General features: G+C 32.5%; 2 protein-coding genes across 2 annotated transcripts; one reads left to right on the top strand and one right to left on the bottom strand.

The window, feature by feature from the left end:
* Positions 1 to 2173: 2173 nt before the first annotated feature.
* Positions 2174 to 6115, top strand: LOC122584794 (mitochondrial import inner membrane translocase subunit PAM16 like 2-like). The gene is made up of 4 exons (XM_043756855.1): positions 2174 to 2328; positions 3024 to 3111; positions 5259 to 5380; positions 5780 to 6115. Exons 1-4 carry the CDS (start codon positions 2326 to 2328, stop codon positions 5888 to 5890), a joined length of 324 nt encoding a protein of 107 aa, XP_043612790.1. The 5' UTR covers positions 2174 to 2325; the 3' UTR covers positions 5891 to 6115.
* A 4795-nt stretch (positions 6116 to 10910) lies between these two features.
* Positions 10911 to 15973, bottom strand: LOC122601613 (E3 ubiquitin-protein ligase XBAT33). The gene is made up of 10 exons (XM_043774365.1): positions 15575 to 15973; positions 15359 to 15418; positions 14837 to 14908; positions 14547 to 14725; positions 13768 to 13928; positions 13254 to 13312; positions 13121 to 13167; positions 12889 to 13032; positions 12198 to 12289; positions 10911 to 11831 (listed from the first exon to the last, which is right to left on the bottom strand). Exons 1-10 carry the CDS (start codon positions 15749 to 15751, stop codon positions 11293 to 11295), a joined length of 1530 nt encoding a protein of 509 aa, XP_043630300.1. The 5' UTR covers positions 15752 to 15973; the 3' UTR covers positions 10911 to 11292.
* Between the last annotated feature and the right edge of the window lie 3005 nt (positions 15974 to 18978).

Raw genomic sequence — 18978 nt, forward strand, 5'->3', positions numbered from 1 at the left:
GACAGGTTTTCTTTTGTCATGATTGAATATGATCGGGTGATACTGTTGATGACAGGATAATAGTCCATTAGTTATTCAAATTAGATGGCTACCTGCGTGATGCAGCAGCAACAATCATTATGCTATGCGTCGGCTACCACAATGTACAACGCATTACTTGTTTATATTATTTATAAAAGTACTTAAAATCACACTTTTGCTTTGCAAAAAATCAACCAAATAGTAACACCCTCATTCTTGACAATTAACTATTTTTACACACAAAACTTGCAAACTTCAAATAAATCAGCGATAGCAATTACATTGGAAGCATGCAAATATAAGTTGCACTACATTGCTGGTTTACAGCTTAATATAATAGTAACATAAATTTTAGAAAGGATGATGACATGGTGATGTTGGAAGAGCAAAACACTTGCAAACCACCATCCAGCCATTGATGAGCCTTGAAAAGAAGTCGCCACTAAAAGTAAAACATCACATCCTGAATTGAAAAGGTGAAAGATTCAAACCCAAATATTTCTTTACTGGCCCGTTAAATTATGCATCCCTATTTCAATCTTCATTAAATTGATTTTCATTTTTCACTAAATTGTGCATCCCTATTTCAATCTTCATTGTTTATATCGTGATCACCAAGTAATTACTCCAAAGATACACCAGCTACATCATCAACATCAATCACAAATAAAGTGATCATCATCAATCACGATAAGGTCATTAAAAACAACTAATTCGGGATCGTTGATGAAAAAATCAAATTCGGGATCATTGATCATCATCAATATTTAGAGACTATTTATCTAGATCAAATAATATGCCAATAGATAAACCAAGAGGTTATGTTCGAAAACACACATTCAAGCATCCTTAAATTGAATAATATAAAAAAGTGAATTACAATTGTGACCGTGTCAGTCCTCTTAGACGACGACGACGAAAACAACAACAACAACAATAACAACAACAACAATAATAATAATAATAATAAATGAGCAACTTGAGTGTAAAATGTCAAACATACCACAAAATGAATATCCGCGGGAGCCAAATGAAAATAATGAATCACCCTGCGGAACATGTAAGCCCCAAATTCGCTTCAATACCTAGAAAAATGAAAATCATTAAAATGCAAGAAGTGGGAAGAAAACAACAGTCAAACTATAACCACAAACTGGAGCCCATAACCACAACTGCTAAGTATCAAAAACCTAGGATCAAACAACAGTCCCAAAGGCAAATAAAAGTAGTAGTAAGTTGCAAACATCTCAATTATCCCATATGATAACTGAAAATTAATTAGCAAGCTCAAAAATTAAAGCAAAATGGTCTCACATGTATGTTGAGGATCAGAAGTTGCAGGGCACATTTTGGATAAATTTTAGGATATCCCATTACATGTAGATACAATAGGTATATTCAAACATACATTGACATAAAGGGTATAACTACAAAGGAAGTTTCAATGCATTAATAAGTTATAACACAAATTAAAAAAATAGCAATCTCAAAAGAACCCCAAAGTCGATGTCAAAGAGAACCCCCAAAAATTATAAACAAAACCAACTGAATTACTATTAATAACGCAAATCGCAAGCACAGGAAAAAAAAAAATCAATGTTGAAGTTTTTCATCATCTATGAATGGGTAAAGAAAGATAACTCCATGTCCATAACGATCCTTTGATCAATAACTTTAGAAAATTAACCTGCAAAGCAACCGAGTTTTACATAAGGAGCCTGTAATTTTAGGGGTAGTAAAATTGGGGTATTTTTTGGATTGTCTAAGGGCAAATAAAATATTTCAAAGACAAAATTATTTAATTGGAGAATATGTTTTATAAGGAAGTAGAGATGACGATTAGTTGTTAAAAAAATTATTTTAAAGATGAAAGTATAAAAATCATAAATATGAACATAAATGAACAAAACATATACAAATACGATCATAAATGAACAAACATTGACACACAAATTATTGAACATTTACGAAAGCAATTAGGATGAAATCCGTAATTTCGGTTAAACCATAAGGGGCGGAATGTGTAATTAGTTAACTATAGCAGCGTCAAACATTTTGGTAGGTTCGTCTTTCTTCCTTCCCAAGTTCAATATGTCCCTACTTTCCCACAAACATAAAACAAAACAAAATTAGCATTTGCTGTTAAACACACACACACACACACACACACACACACACACGACACAAAACAAAACAAACCCTAATTAATTATTCTTGTATCTTTTATATCATATACATTTACATATATTACGGTTTTTCAATTAAATTTTGCTACTTGGTGTTGTTATTCTATAATCGTCAATCATGGTATGTTTTAATTTATGCATATTATTTTTGTAGTTATTGCGGTTCATACTCTTGCTTATTTTTATAATAATTATAATTATTGTGCTATTTTACGTATTAACCAGATTATAATGAAATTAATAATCGATATGTACATCTGCATAGGTCAATAATATACACACGAAATTCGGCTTTTTTGAGAACTCCTTGTCTGATTTGCGCTGTTAAAAAGCAATATTAAGAATTAACAACTTTATAAGTATGATAGTTGTGAGATGAAAATTAGCTAGCTTTGTTAGGTGACATGATGACATATGATTCTAAACTCAAAATGGTAAATGGAAAATTCGATGCAACCGACCTCCCTAATCGCCATTTTTTTGATAAGCTATTAGCTAGATTAAGAATTTAGATACCCCTAGTCGCGATACCAGAGTCTTCCGTCCTCTAACTTGAAAATGATAAATCGCTATATTGTTTGTATGTGCCTAAGTTTTAGGAAAGTTTTTATTCTTAAGATTAGTCTAAAAATCGCTATATTCGTAAAAATTTGTTACCTTCTTATCAAAGAGGAAGATTTTAGTCTTAAGATTAGTCTATCGAGGTTTGGTTTTTCCTTTTTTTTCAGGGTGTTGATGAAAAGTTTGTATACACTCTACATTCTTTAGTGAGTTTGGAAAAAAAAATATTTTTTTAATGCGAACTTGTTTGTGCAGGCGGCGAGGGTTCTTGCACAAATACTTGTAATGGGTTCCGGGATCTTGGCTAGGGGAGTTGTTCAAGCATATCGCCAGGCCCTGCAGAGTAAGTTTCTGACTTTCTGGTGCCGTACTTTTCGTAGAATGCCTACATCTGCAACATTTTGTAGATTTATTCCGATAACAGATAGACTAGCTTGCCCTTTGCTTTATTCTTCATTCTCCTACCTAGAAAAGTAGGATGTTATAACAGAAAAAATATTCAATGGATCACAAAGGAACCAGGAAACTGTGAATAATACTCAGCTCGATAGTAACTAGAATGAAGGTTTCAGGGGCATCCATATGCCGTTAAGAGCTTTCAATCGCTGAATTATGTGTTTTTTCCTCTTAACTGGAATTTGGTATGGTAGGAATCAATAGCTTTAGAGATAACATCACCACTGTACACCTTAGCGTTTTGTGTGTTTTTGGCGTTCAAATGAAAAATGAAATTATTTATGTCGATTATTAGGCATATCCTGATTTTAAATATGGGTCTGTGCCAGTTGAAAATCTGGTCATTAAATGTTGAATTTTTTTAACCTGTTGTTGTAGCTTTGATACATGAAAAGCTCATATTTATAGATATCTGGGAAACTTGGAATTCCAAAATTTCCCTTGCTAAATCTATTTAAATTAGAATAGAACAGTTTTTTGAATATCATCTACAGTGTGCTACTGGGTTTCTGGCTTACGTTTTCTCATTTTCTTGCTGAGGTGATTGATATCATTCACTGTATGAATAAATATTCGTTATGATGATTCTATTCACTTGTGTAGCCCACCTAATGACTCTTCTTAAAGCATCGATGCTTTTTTTCCCTTTCCCTTATCTTTATCTGTAACCCTTATACATGATGAATGGTGGATGTCTCCGCATAAATGTATCATGTGAATATTTGATATACATATGCGTTTTAAAAAAGAGAATTTCTTGAATGTATCAGCTATAGAGATAGTCAAAGCCTGGTCGGGCCTGTCTCTGTCTTTGGCCCGGTCGGGCCTGCTAAAAAGCCTGATCTTTATAGAATATTGACTTGGTACGATGCGGTATTTATGCTTTTTTGGCCTGATAGTTCGATTTCTGTTTTTCCCATTCCAGCTTAGTCTGTTTTCAGCAACTCCGATTCTGAAAAGTAACCTAATGATGGATCGATGGTTTGTTTGTACAAGCATTTTATAAATTTGTTAAAGACGTTGTGTCGAGATTGATATATTTGGTTTTTATTGTGTCTTCTATTGTAGTTTTTTTTTTGGTATTTGTTGGGATTATTTTCCATAGAATGCTAAGCTGGAACCATCTGTTTTAGTCATATTTACTACTGACAAGTTATCTTCTATCATCATTAACTCTCACATACTGCTTAATACCAAATAATATTTATGCTTTTATTGAAGTATAAGATATTGGGAAGACATATCAGTATAATAAGTAGAGCCAGCCTAGATCATTTGAATTTAGTACTCATATTTACATCTCTTTAATTGATATACCTTATATTCTGCTATTTTGAGGCATGTTTCTGTTATCTGTTTAATACGTAATTCCATGGAGTTAAAAGTAAGCTTAAGAACAGGCTGTGTGAATTACTTTTGATGTTATGCTAAAGCAATAGAAGCCACATATCAATAGGAGAATCAATTAGCATTCATGTTGGCCAAAACGTATACAATGTTCCTTGGGATTTAAAAAGTTCAACTTTGACATAGAACAACCTTGGTTGTTTTAAAGCATGAAGGTCACACATGAGTCCTTTTTTCAATCTTGTAAAGGATAACAACAGTTAATATAGTTTTGTTAAATGAAGATTTTAATGGACTTATGCTATATCAGCAGAATTGACAGTGGCAATTCAGCAGCACCAATATTACATACATCAAAAAAAAAAAAAATTATGCAACAACTTCTGGTAACCATTTGTTTGAAATAAGTGTTGTTAAATATTTGCATTAGTCAACACCCCAAGGGGAGACATTTGGTGATATATACTTCCATAAGGAGAGTAGTATCCCCCATTTTCCATCTGGCCAAAAGGATGTTGTCTGGAATTAACTGGGCAACCTCATCAGGCTAGGCGTTTTACAACCGGTCATGCGTGCTGGACCATTCCGGCCTTCTACAATGCCGGCTGACAATACTGTTATTGAAACTATTTTTTCTGGTAGTTATGAGTATATTTTTTTATTCACTTTTCGTGATTGTATTTGCAGATGCCTCAAATACAGGTGTTACTCAAGAAACACTACGTAAAGGAGCCAAAGCTATGACCGAACAAGAGGCGCGACAAATTCTTGGTGTGAGCGTGCGGTCTTCCTGGGATGAAGTTGCACAGGCTAGTACTTTTTCTCGAATTATAGAATGTAGAGATGGCAAATTGGGCCTGTTGGGGTTGGTTGGTGATGGTACATTGGTACTCTTTAATTATGGGTTGATTCTGGCTGACTGACTCTCAACATACTCATCTCATCCTGATTGTAAAACTTTATAAATTAGTATGATCACAAGGAAACTATATCTTACACTAATTTGTGGTATTTTCACCACGCCTACAATGGGATACCCGAAGATGTCATAAATTAATTAGAACATGTGATGCAACATTATGTTATGAGGGAAAAGTAACTGGATAATACTGTAATGGGTTTAGTTATACAAATATGCTGTCCATTTTCTGATTCCATGTCTAAATAGCATTGACATTTAAATGATCTATTGATTGAATCTTCTGCAGAAATATAATACTTTATTTGAACGGAATGCCACGGGTGGAAGTTATTATCTGCAATCAAAGGTTCACAGGGCCAAAGAATACTTGGAGACAGTTTATAATCCTAAAGGTTAGCCAGATGGACCTGTGGCAACACTTTGACTTATTTTTACCTGAAGACCTTTAACAACATTTGTATTTTTGTACTCTGGTAGAGGGAGATGAATTTGTATTCTGAAATCTTGCTTCTGTAAGCCGTTATTGACCGTATTTCCGTGTTGTGTGACATGGGGAAATGGTTGCTCAATTGGTTCTGGATCTTGATTATGACTTTAGCTTATGTTGATTATAATTTTGATAGTTCGTTGTCTTTGTCTATATATGCATTCAATGTCACACGTTTACTGGTCATAAGCAGGTCTTTTGGTTCCTCGAACTTAAAAAAATTTTCTTTTTTATTCTTTAATTTTTGTAAATTTTTCTTTATATATTATTTTTACTTTTATGATAGGATGGATTAGGTTAATTTTGTAAAACCACGTTACAGGGTGTCGATTTTTAACATAACTCGCGACACAACATGAAAATAAGTAGTGACATGTCGGGGGCCAAATAGACCGTCACTTATGAATAGATTGACACGGCTGGCCTTTTAATAAATGAACTCGTTTCATTCTTGTTTCAATATTTTTTTTTTAAAATGTGTGATCATTTGCTCGCAATAGGGATCCAACTTATATTGTCTGCATTAAAGGACCCTCTCACCTTCAATACCTTGTAGGAGGAGAAACTTTCAACTAAACTTCCCGAAGGGACGACATTTAATTAGGATAAAACTTTACCCCTTTGTAAGACTTAAACTTGTTTCACTGGAGGACTTTATTGTGAAATTCCTTCAAATGTCATTATCTTGTCTCAAACTCGAGACCTTCAGCTATTGAGTTATAATAGAAAGTACTCTTATTTCAATATTTCTTCCTTTTTATTTTTTTCCTAACAAGTGCCTTCATAATTAAGTGGTTTTATTATTATATCATATTGCTTTTGACGTAAATAACTTCTTTTTTTTTTATCGAAGAGCTGAGTTTGAGTTTAAGTTTCTTTTACGTCAAAATACATCTTAGTATTTATAATTTGGTTGATTAAATAGTAGATTTATCTTAAACTTTTTTTTTCCTTTTTTTCTTTAATAGTAGATTTTTTGAACAAACAAGGCCTTGTAGTACTAAAACTGTATTTTGATATCTTTTTTATATTATTACATTCTAGATTATATATTGAAAACGTTATGCTAACTTTTGTCATTAACTCCATGGTTTTTTCTTCAACAACGTCGGGTAAATTCACATGCCATCTTCAATCTACTTTTTAAAAGCCAGTAAACTGGTCAGGTATTTGCAACCTAAATCAACACGGAATGTATTATACAAGTGTTTGAAATCTATATTATATACAAAACTTAAATTGTTACAACTACATATAAATTGAATGTACAAACATGACCTTATATTATGCCGGACCTATACATTTCTATGATATTAGCGATTTTTACCGGATGTGTGTCCTTGTGTTCAATGTCGTAACCAAAAAATTCTGGCTACGCAAAGGTACCTCTTCCAATAGACTTTGCATTCCTTTTGGCTTTTGCGGTACAATTTATGAATTTAACCACTTTCGACTAAAGTATTGACAAAAAAAAATGACTTGTGTATATAATTTGGTAAGAATTACATATATACCTAAAATTTTGATATCTATATAGAGCTAGCAATTTCCGACACGGACCTGTTAGCACGACACGACACGACCTGGTTTTTTCGTGTTTCGTGTTTGGCCTTAACGTGTTTCGTGTCTTAACAGGTCCGGACCTGTTAAGACACGAACAGTTATCATGTCTTAACAGGTCCGGACCTGTTAAGACACGATATGACACGATAAAACAAGTAGTATATATATGGACATGTTAAAGACACGTTAAAGACCTGTTAAAGACACGTTAAAGACCTGTTAAAGACACGTTAAAGACTTGTTAAAGACACGTTAAGGACACGTTAAGACACGACAAGACACTATAAAACACGATAAGATACGTTATTAGGTCCCTTAACAGGTCCCTTATCGTATAACTTTTAACAAGTCTCTTAACAGGTCTCTTAACAGGCCCCTTATCGTGTAACCTGTTAAAAATCGTGTCGTGTTTGGAAAAACTAACACGATTAGCTATCGTGTCGTATTCGTGTTTAACCCTATCGTGTTCGTGTCTTATCGTGTCGTGTCGGACACGATATGTCAGCTCTATATCTATATATGATAGTTTAAATGTTAAAATAAAGAGAATGAGTGCAACATACTGATGTAAAAAGTAAAAAAAATAAAATTAAGATGTGTATATTTATGTGAACAGATCTTTATACAATTATTTTTTACCTTACACAAAAATATATGTATCAAACAGTTATACACAGGGGTGTAAATGAGCCGAGTCAAGCTCGAATACTGTCAAGCTCGATCGAACCTTATTGTTTATGCTCGAGCTTGGCTCGTGATATGTTAAAAAAGCTCGAGCTCGACTCCAGTTCGGCTCGTTTGTCAAAAAAAAAAACTCTACAAAATTGAGCTCGGGCTCGAGCTCGGTAAATTAACTAAGCTCGATTATCAAAAGTTCGTGAAAAAAAACTCGTTAGTCTATAATATTAATTAATGTGCATAAATATTATTATATTATTATATTATATATGAAAGCTCGTTTAGGATCGTGAGCTTATTCGAGTTATGTATTCGAAGTTCGAGCTCGATTAGTAAACAAGTCAATAGTTAAGCTCGAAATCGACTCGATCTCGTTTAGGCCCGACTCGAAACGAGTTTTTTCCAAATCGAATTCGAATAATCCATGAACAGGATTGACTCATTTACACCCCTGATTATACATATATTTTGTGTATGATAAAAAAAAGATATTCATGTAGGGATCATTACATAATTTACTTTTGGTAATATAGATAATTGTCCGTGGTCCATCAAAATCTTGAGCCATAACCAAAATGTTATTTAAAAGATTTTGTTTTGATCAAATGAAAAGTTAAAACTCTTGATTGGTTTTTTGACTATGTTTTTGGTTACGGGCATTTTGAACATCCTTAATCGGAATTCTTATGCAGCTTTCTTTATTTCATGACCTTAAATATATGATAATAAATTTTATTACTGTTTGCATTAATCTTCAATAATTCACAAATGGGGCCATTAGCATGTTGTATACTGAAACAGTTCTCAACGAAATAAATGAGCATTCAATTTTTCATTTTGGACAAAAGATATTACTATAGTGTCTCTAATGATAAACTTACCAAAAAGTTAATTGTGTACATGCATTTACTATAAATTAAGTCATGCTATATTAACAATTCATATCACAAATCGGTTTATCAACTAAATTTCATTATGGCTCAAAAATCTAAAAGATTTATAAATATTTTTGACATTAAGTACATTTAAGTTGTAGTAAAAGAAATTTGAAAAAAAAAACCTATTTAAATTTGAAGAGGATCAAGATTTTGAATTGAACCTTGTCACGTCACATATGCATCAAAAAAATTCATATCCATATGGTCTAAAACTTATTCTACTTCAAGTTTTTAAAACCTTATCTTCAAACATGCCGTTAAGATATGTGTGAATTTGCATAATGTAGTGCCATAGATATGTTTACAGTTCATTTACTCGTTCTCCCATTCGTCCCACGACTCGTCTTTGATGACCCGTCCTCCCAAGAATTAGTCTTATTTATAAGTGTGTGAGTGTTTAAGATTAGTGATATAAATGGTGGGTCCTAAACTAGTCCTATATTAGGCTTGTTTTGGGGAATTATTCTCAGAATCTGATATGGTGTGGACTAGTCTTACTGAGGACTAATTTGATCGACCATAGTGTACCCTCTTACATTGACTAAAGGGAAGTTCTCGACAATGTATCCAATTATAACTAAAAATCTCGACAATGTATCCAATTATAACTAAGAATCTACACTGTATATCAAACTTAAATGTATTTATATTGTGTAATCAATTTTTAAAGATTATTAAAGAAATACTAAAAGTAAAAAAAAAAATTAAAAATGACAAACGAACCTTTATAAACCAATGTGGTATGTGAAGTGTACCGATTGGAATTGCTTTGATTTGATTTTCTTTCTTTAATCTCTCTAAACTTGAGTGTCTCATCAAGTCGAGCCGAGCACTCCTACTTGTTAAGGCGTCAACTCTACCCAAGTCCGTAGAGTGCTCAGAATACTTCCCGCCTTGGCCGCTTTGACTCCCTGGATACTCTCTGCATAAACCAGAGTATTCGCAACTCCTCAATCGTTTGAGTTGGTATCATGATTTTTGCAATCTTGCTTAATTTTATTGGTGGAACATTAATTTGTAAATGTTTATGTAAGTTGTTTATAAGTCTATCATTTCTCTTATTTTGTGTACCTGAGAACGTGTGGTGTCCATATAGGGTGTCAACTCGTATTCATGTCATCAATTTAGAAGTTTTCTATTAATCGGATGTATAAAACAGTCATTTTTAAAAGTTTGATACATACCATAGACCCATTAAAAGTTCGATGCCTGCTATAGACTTTTGGTGATAGTATAGATTCTTATATACTTACCAAACGCAATTTAACTTCATTTTATGTCATGCATCATTCATGCATATCTTCTTGCCCCTTTCTTTCTTATGTTTTTATTTTAGCATCATGTTACAACAAGTACTAGTGTACTACAACTAAGTAGTGACTAACACTCTAGAAGCGTCAACACAGCTGGGCTCTGGTCGGCCCAATTTAGTTGACAATGGGTAAAATTGGGGCTTAATTCATGAGTAATAATTTATCATCCTATCTTAGATTTGGAGGATGAATGAGAAAATTGTTGGAAACGATTATTGGTGATACCCGGTTAGACATGTTAAGAAAAACTTGTCATATCAAAATTACCTGAATAGAAGAAAGCCCTCTAGATTGAAGTCAAAAAGACTTGTATCAATAAGTAGGGGCCTAATCACCTAATTATACATGAATGAGCTAAAATTATAGCCAATGGATTGTACTGAGTACATAAAACCAATACAGTAATAATGAATAAAACTCTTACAAACACAGAAAATATCATGTAAAAATGGATTGGCTGATTTTGAACAAGTTATGTTAATACAGCACTAATCAGATTAAAACAATGACCAAATGCCAATGTGTCCTACCACCATACACAATATACAAACACCAAGTCTTTTTCTTTTTCTTCTATTTTACAAACCTTTTCCCCTAAAACATCCTAACATCAAATCCCATAACATTACCAAGATGGAAACGTGGAGTTCCATAGCCAAGTGTCAATCGTAACAAACTTTCACAACGCTAATTGACGTACCTGCATAATATATCATAAACTATTCCAGCAAAACCACTATTATTGCTTTCACAATAGCACTTCCTTTTTCAAGAAATGATACCTGTAGTGATCCATAATAAATTAAAATTTTATCATCAATCAAGCATTGATCTCGGAATTGCACTGTTGCTCCCTGCTGCAGCTCCTCCTGCCCCAAAACATGCTTGAACAGCTAGTTTTCTCGAGCCTCAGCGCACCCAATTTGCCATCCTCACCAGAGGTGGTTCGATGGGATGGTGAACCATCATGAACCTCATCATCTCGTGTTTCAGAAGATGGGCATGAGCCATCACTGCAGGTACATAAAGGAAGGGCAACTGAAGGAAATGGGCTACATGTAACTGGGCAGAATAATTCTGGAGAAACAGAAGCAACCCGGTTTTTGCTGATCTCAGGGGTGTTAGCGGGTGTAGACTCGTTTGGTTCCCGAGGGTGAAGCATGCATGGGGTACAGAAACCAAGGGAAATATGTAATTTGATTTCTTTTGCGGGAGAGCCTGGTAATCTGGTGAATGAAATGATGCCATGTCGGCACAAAGGGCATGGAATGGATCCAGGTGGGCCTAATAATTCAGAAGGGTTATTACTTGTTGAGCATAAGTAAAGGGCACATCTCACACATAGTTCATGCCTGCAACCTGCAAACAAACACATCAAGGTTAGCAGCGGCAAATTTGGCAGGTCAGGCAGTTCACGTAATTCTAAGCAACTAGTGTTATACTGGAATGACCTACCAGACTTTTTCACTTTTACATTTAATGAATGAAAAACATAACCCAAAGGGTTAAAAATGCTACATCTAGTCGAGCTGTTAAATGGTGAGTATATCGTATGACACGACGATACAAGTTGTGATTTGTGAAGCCTATACCCGTTCTCTTTACGAGATATATAACATAAACCACATATATGATTTAGTTATTGACCTATTATTATTCATATATTTAAACACATGTAATTCTAGCCACAAAAGATAACATTAATACTATGTTACGGTAGCAAACCTTCAGCGGCAACTGTGCACGCTCTCTCCAGGCAGACAGCACATAGATCAGTATCATCAGGAAGGGTTGCTGGGGACTGCAAACCACACTCTCTGCATAGAACTTTTAGCATTAATTTATTTTTATTATAAAATTAGACACATACCAACACTATTTTCATGCAGATCATACCACTCACACATATAGCAAACCTAAACTAAGTAAAAAGCATGATTCAAGTTTCTTAATATTATAATTTAAGATTTAAATCTGGGATATCTAACATTAACCAAAAAAATATTTCAAAATATGCTTTTAAATAGAGTTCTTACAAGACAGTAAGGTGGTATTTGGTTTCAGCATAAGTTTGAGAATCGGTATAGCTTTGAAAAAAAGTTGAAGAGAAAAAGGTATTATAGTTTAAAAAAATTAATGGTTTCATATATGTTATATTGTTATGATATAATTAAAACTGATATTTTATCTATTATTTTAAGGCAAAGAGGAAAGAGAGAGCGTAATAATGTGGGCCTCATTTTTTTTATTTGAATAAATCTCCATTGATTTACTTAAACCCCCCGCTTACCTGTCTTTATACGAACTCATGACTTACAACACCATGACCCCTAAACAAACAACAATTACCTATATCATTTCTAAGAGTTTTGAGTGGAAAATAGATGTGTAAGTAGAGATTGGTGCTTGTGAATACCTAGCTATATTAAGTACACTCATGAGGGGCAATGATAAATAATTAGATGGGGGGAACAAGGGTAATGCCAGGTCAGAATTTGGTGCCAATAATGGTTCAAGCCAATGACGGCCCCACGTTCTCGCCACATCAAGAGGAAGCCACCTGAAACATCATAAAGGTTTTCAGGAACAACTAGAAGATACGAACTAGTAAAAGGTAAAACCGGAAAACCCATAAAAGAGAACAGTACCCCGTGCAATTTAATGTCAAACGACTAGCACCTCTTGCAAGTAGAATCTGAATAATTTTGAGACAGAGATCAGATATAAGTAATATTTTAATTTAAATATGTCATTAATATTACATGATAAAGTGAAATTTACCTGAGTACATTTTAAATTTCCACCACAAGCAGCATAATGTAATGGAGTGCTTCCAGCTCCTACAAGACAATGTAAGAAAGTGATACAACCATTTGGCAGTACAACGTGAAAGAACCAGACTTAAAGATGAAATAAACAGATAGTAGGAAATAGTATTTGGATGTGCTTTTGCTATTTGAAGTCATGATAATCATTTGTTTGAGTGTATCTGAGTTTCTTATTATTCAAAGGATTTAAAACATAACTAGACCAAAGAAAGACATGCCCGGGAAGGAAAAAAAACACAAGGAAAACAGTCCTGTAAGATGCATATAAAAAACTCTCGAACTAAGTTATTTTACCAATTGGTAATAAGTTATGTCACAATAGGTAAAAAACTGATTATTATTAAAACTAATTATTGCGAACAAGTCAGAAGAAAATTACTTGATCTATTTTCGACAGCAAATCCAAACATCTTAAAAGTAGCATGAAAAAGAATATTTATTAGATCTTAAACCCCATGTACACGTACCTATCAAATCCATTGACGTTCCATAATGGAAAGTCACCGATGACGTATTTGCATGCAGATCCAGAAGCAGCTGTACACAATCAGCATACCCATTCAATGCAGCCATATGAAGAGCCGTTATACCACCATCAGCAGCTTTATTTACAAATTTGACCAGTGCGCTACAATTCACATAGAAGTGATATAAATAGACTGAAGATGTAATTAAAAATAGGAGCATGATAGTCTATTAGAGAGTTTAAATGTGTGTTTTGAAACTAGTTAATCGAGTGACACATTCATACTCAATTACGAGTAATAAACAGCCATAAAAGGCGTTACAGAAGATAGTATTCAAATTTGCTCAACAATATGGCATTGTAATAATCAGATAACAAATTGTTTAAGTATTTGACCAAGTTTGATTTTATCGAACCATTAGATAAAATAACCAAATGTTGAAGTATTCAACTTCTATTAGGAGAGCTTACATTTTATCAACCATTTTTTATAGATCATTTGTGAACAACTTTTAAATTATCGTAAAACTTTCTACTAATTATAACAGTTTTTCTAATAGTGATACTAACAATGAAATGTGCTTTAGCAAGAGAGGGAGATTAGCCGTGTAGTATTTACTGAACAAGTGAACAGCCAGTTTTGTTGAAGCAAGCATATAACCACTTATAAAAAACTTCTAAATAATTATATAATCATGGTACGAGTGACTAAACAATGAAATCACAATATTCAGGTAGTCAATTTTAAAGCTATAGAGATCTGTGTAACTAATTCTAAACCTTTGGTCAAATTTATTTTTAGGGGTGTTGCCTCCATCACCATTTGCGTGTGCATCTAGAACTTCAAAAGGAGCACTGGGCACAAAATCAGCCACAACAAGTCGTATGCAACGTACATGTCCATTCACAGCAGCAAAATGCAGAGCAGTTCTTCCACTAAGATAGTCGGCCCTGGTAACCTAAAAAAAACGAATAGCAAACAATCGAACTATCAGATAGGTTATATATATAAACATTTTACTGGCTATTTATATTTCCTAGCAAAATAAAATCACACAGTTATAACTTACATTGCATCTAAACAGCAAAAGGGTTTGAACAACTTCCCAATGCCCATATCTACAAGCTTGCATCAACGCCGTCTACACATCACGACAACCCAATTATCAGTGAATCTTGAAACAATTAACAATTTACACTACTCGAGACAAAATATAACTGAACAGAAGGTTGATAATCCATTAACTCTAACTAGCTGACCGCAGACCGCCCCAACTGATCCACCTTCACCAAGAAATTTTTCGGGTAAATCACTTAACTTTGGCAGGGACTGAACCCGGGATTCTTTCCAAATGCCCAATAAATCAATTTGTTCATCAAATCAGTAAATTAGTTCCATTTTAAACAAAATTCTGTATCGTTTTCAATACAAAAGATTCAATCAAAATGTCAACTTTAACAATCTTTTAAGCGCTAAAATCTTCAACTACACTAACAAAGTCAAAATTTAGCTACAAATACATATAAACTGTCTATAGAAAACCAATACTTAACTAACTAAAGAAACCGAAATCGATATCCAAAATTATTACCTGACCGCAATAATTCCTAGAATTGACATCAGCTCCATTATCAAGCAACAATGCGACAATCTACAAATTACCCATAACTCAAATAAACTTTACAACTAAAAAAAAGTTAGGTAAAATAATAACAGTAAAAAAATACACAAATGAATATATATTATATACCATATATATATATATACATATATATATATATAGAAATGAAAATGATAACATATATACATCATTATGGCCTTTAGCAGCTGCAAAATGAAGAGGGGAATTAAGCCCACCAAAAGTTGAATATTTAGCTAAACATGGATTACAATCAAGTAACATTTTTGCTTCTACAAAATCACCATCACGCGCCGCCGATACCAGCCGTTCGCCGGAGGCTGAGCAGCCGAAAGAATTGCCCATTTCGATTTGTTGATCGGAGATGAGAAATGGGTTGTGGGTTATATGTATATATATAATTATGAGGTGGAGTTTGGTATAAATAACTTGTGTGTGGGAGTAGAAATTAGGTCAACTGTCAGAATGAAAATATGTGTAAGTATGGATATGTTGGAAAGAATTTGTAAAAGAAGGGAATTTGTGACAAAGATTTTGGAAGACAAAATAGATGATGACAATATTGTTGAGTAAAAATGTCAAAAAGGGATTATGAGGTGGTTTTGTGTTTTTCTTTACAAGATTTGTTGATGGTGGTCAGGTGGTGGTGGTGGAGTCACAATACATTATGTATTTATATTTTTTTTTTTTTTTTTCTTTTTTTTATAGCATTTCATTTTTAGCTTTCTTAGGTACAGTTTAGTTCACAGAATATTTTTAAAGGAATTAGAATCTGTGAAAAAAATTAATATTTAAAGGAATTGAAATTTCAAAGTTTTAAAATATGTATTGTGTTTGATTGACAGAATTCAATGGAATTCAGTTAAAAGAATTTATATAAAAATCATGTAAAATGACACAATTAACCTTTATTACATTCTTATAATTTATTTCATTAAAAAATAATTAAAAAAAAACAAAAAAAATAAATAGATTAATAATAAAAAATAATGATAATAACATAGAGACAGATGAGTCAACACATATCATTATTCACATTTCCATCTTTTTATTATCTTTCTTTTTCACTTCAACATCATCATTATCGTCAGATCCCCTTTCTACTTTCCTACTCTTTTTTTCTAATTTTTCCTTTTTCAAAATCAACCTTATTAATCAATTAATTAAACAACAACAAAAAGAAGATGAAAAGAGATCACATGAAAATCAATGAAAAGAGATCACAAAAACAAGATAGGTAGCGAGATTGGTGGCTGCCATGGTGGTAAACAGCGGCTGGCATGGTGGTAAACGACGACTGCCGTGGTGGTAGGAAGGTTGGTGGGGAGGTAGAGGCACGACATCAACGTAGGTGGTTGGGTGGCTTCACAAAAGTGAAGGCTGCCATGGAATTTCTAATCACTAGCGGCGGTAGGGGGTTGTGATGGTGGTTGGTGGCGGGGTGGTTGCAGAATAAAGAACACTGGTTGCAAGTGAAATACAAAGGAGAAAAGATTTTGTATGCTTTGAGGGCTTTTTTGTCAAGATGTTTTAATTCCAATGGAATTCAAACTTTCCATGGCTATGGTGAAGGATTTGTAAATTCTCTATTTTAAGGAATTTGTTAAAAAGTTTAGAATTCCAATTCTTTAGTTTTTTCCAACCAAACAAGGTAAAACATGGAATCTAAATTCCAATTCCATAGAATTCCTTGGAATTCCATGAACCAAACACCCCCTTAGTTTTCTATCTCATATTTAGGCTTTTTAATATTCATTTCTTGATTTTTAATTTTTTTAGTTGTTTCTTTTTGAAAATATGTTAACTTGTTGATGGGGAAGTGAAGGTGGTGTTGTTATGCACACAACTTGAGTGAAATTTCTCTCACATGTTAATTTTTCAAACCAAAAAATACATGGGGCCAATTATCTTAATCTTAATATATACTATAAGACAGTTGAACTAATGACTTATTAACCAATCAAATCACTCAATTTCATCAAATTGACTATCGCTTTTGTCATTATTTAGATTAACTATAAATTAAAAATCTTAATAATTATTATCAAAATATATTATTATATTGATATTTATATTAAATTATAAAAAAAGTTTCATTAATTTACACTTTTTTGTTTTCCATCAATAACCTACATTTTTTAACCATGAATACTTAATTTATATTTATTTTTAGCCATTAATTTGAGATGATTTTTTAAAGATTTTTTTAAAAAGTTGCAAAAAGTATTTATATTTAATTTTTTAAAGTTACAATTTTCATTCAAATCAAGAATCCTAATTGTTATCAAAGAATATGAAAAACAAATATAATTGTTATATAATTATCATAGGACATGTAATTGAAAATAAGCATATTCGTGTTATGGGTCTGCATCATGATCAAATATATATACTTGAATGTTAAGTACACGATCACAAGTATGTTTATGTTTTAATTCTTAATTATTTTTCATAATAATATCACATTATGAGTACAACTGTTTTCAAAAGTTACATAATAGAGAAATTATTGTAGTATGTGCCTTGTGGAATGACAGTGACGAACTTATGATTATTGTATTACAACTTGCAAAGTATAACACCTAGAACCGTATATCTTCAAAATTATAAGTTTTATGAATGAAATGTATTAAAATCTATTATTGATAATATCGTAAACTCCGTGTCCAGTGTTGGACACGGGTCTAAAATCTAATATATTCATTATATATTAAATATTAAAAATTTAATATATGAGAGAGATTTCACCTAAATTAAATGCATAATAGTACCACCTTTACTTTTCCTCTTGTTGATGTTATCTAATTTAACCATGATAAATATTAATTATATTGATGTCATATGTTCATAAAATAACTAAATAAGACTCTAAAATGTTTTTGATAAAAGGAATAAAAAAAATAAATAACAAAGCATTTTTAGCTTTTATATATAAAAAAAAGAGGTGAAATGAGCTTTTTATCAATGATAAAATGTTCTTTTACCTAGAAATCGTGGAACCAACTACAATCCATTTTTATTCTTCATTCACTCTACAATTCTACAACGTACATGATAAATTATTAATATTTTTTACATAAAAAACATCAGACCATACAATGGATTAACCCTGCAAATACTTACCTGTTAAGAATTTCAAGAGTTTATTCAGAGAAAAAACTTACCAACTTGACTCATAGACCTGTCAATCAAAATATTTGAATCCTAAATTCATGAGAAGAGATCAAAAATGCATCTACTTGTTAAACTGATTTAACAAATTTAAGTATCTGACAAAGTAACTAATACAAAGCCCATGTAAAATTATTTCCACATTTCCATAATCCATTCCCAATCTCCTACCAAATTACCAATCTAAGATAAAAGGTTAATATTTATAATGTATAGATTTTACTTGAAATATATATTATTTTAAATTAGGCTGTTAAAGCTAACTGGATCAGAATAAACAACTTTACCAAAGATTAACCGAAAATAGTTTAATTATTCAATTTTAAGTGACCCCAAACAAACAAGCCAAACCCATATGCCATAAAATGGATTAGTACTTAGATTTTATTACTTCAAATACT

This window comes from Erigeron canadensis, chromosome 1 (assembly GCF_010389155.1).
Source record: "Erigeron canadensis isolate Cc75 chromosome 1, C_canadensis_v1, whole genome shotgun sequence".
Lineage (NCBI taxonomy): Eukaryota > Viridiplantae > Streptophyta > Magnoliopsida > Asterales > Asteraceae > Erigeron > Erigeron canadensis.

Excerpts from the sequence above, each read along its gene's own strand:
- LOC122601613 (XM_043774365.1), bottom strand. The coding sequence starts at position 15,751 with ATGGGCAATTCTTTCGGCTGCTCAGCCTCCGGCGAACGGCTGGTATCG. Across the intron at positions 15,419-15,574 it reads CTGCTAAAGGCCATAATGAT|ATTGTCGCATTGTTGCTTGA; the intron begins GTATATATGTTA and ends GGTAATTTGTAG. Across the intron at positions 13,929-14,546 it reads AAAAATAAATTTGACCAAAG|CGCACTGGTCAAATTTGTAA; the intron begins GTTTAGAATTAG and ends TGTGAATTGTAG.
- LOC122584794 (XM_043756855.1), top strand. Across the intron at positions 3,112-5,258 it reads ATATCGCCAGGCCCTGCAGA|ATGCCTCAAATACAGGTGTT; the intron begins GTAAGTTTCTGA and ends TTGTATTTGCAG. Across the intron at positions 5,381-5,779 it reads CCTGGGATGAAGTTGCACAG|AAATATAATACTTTATTTGA; the intron begins GCTAGTACTTTT and ends AATCTTCTGCAG.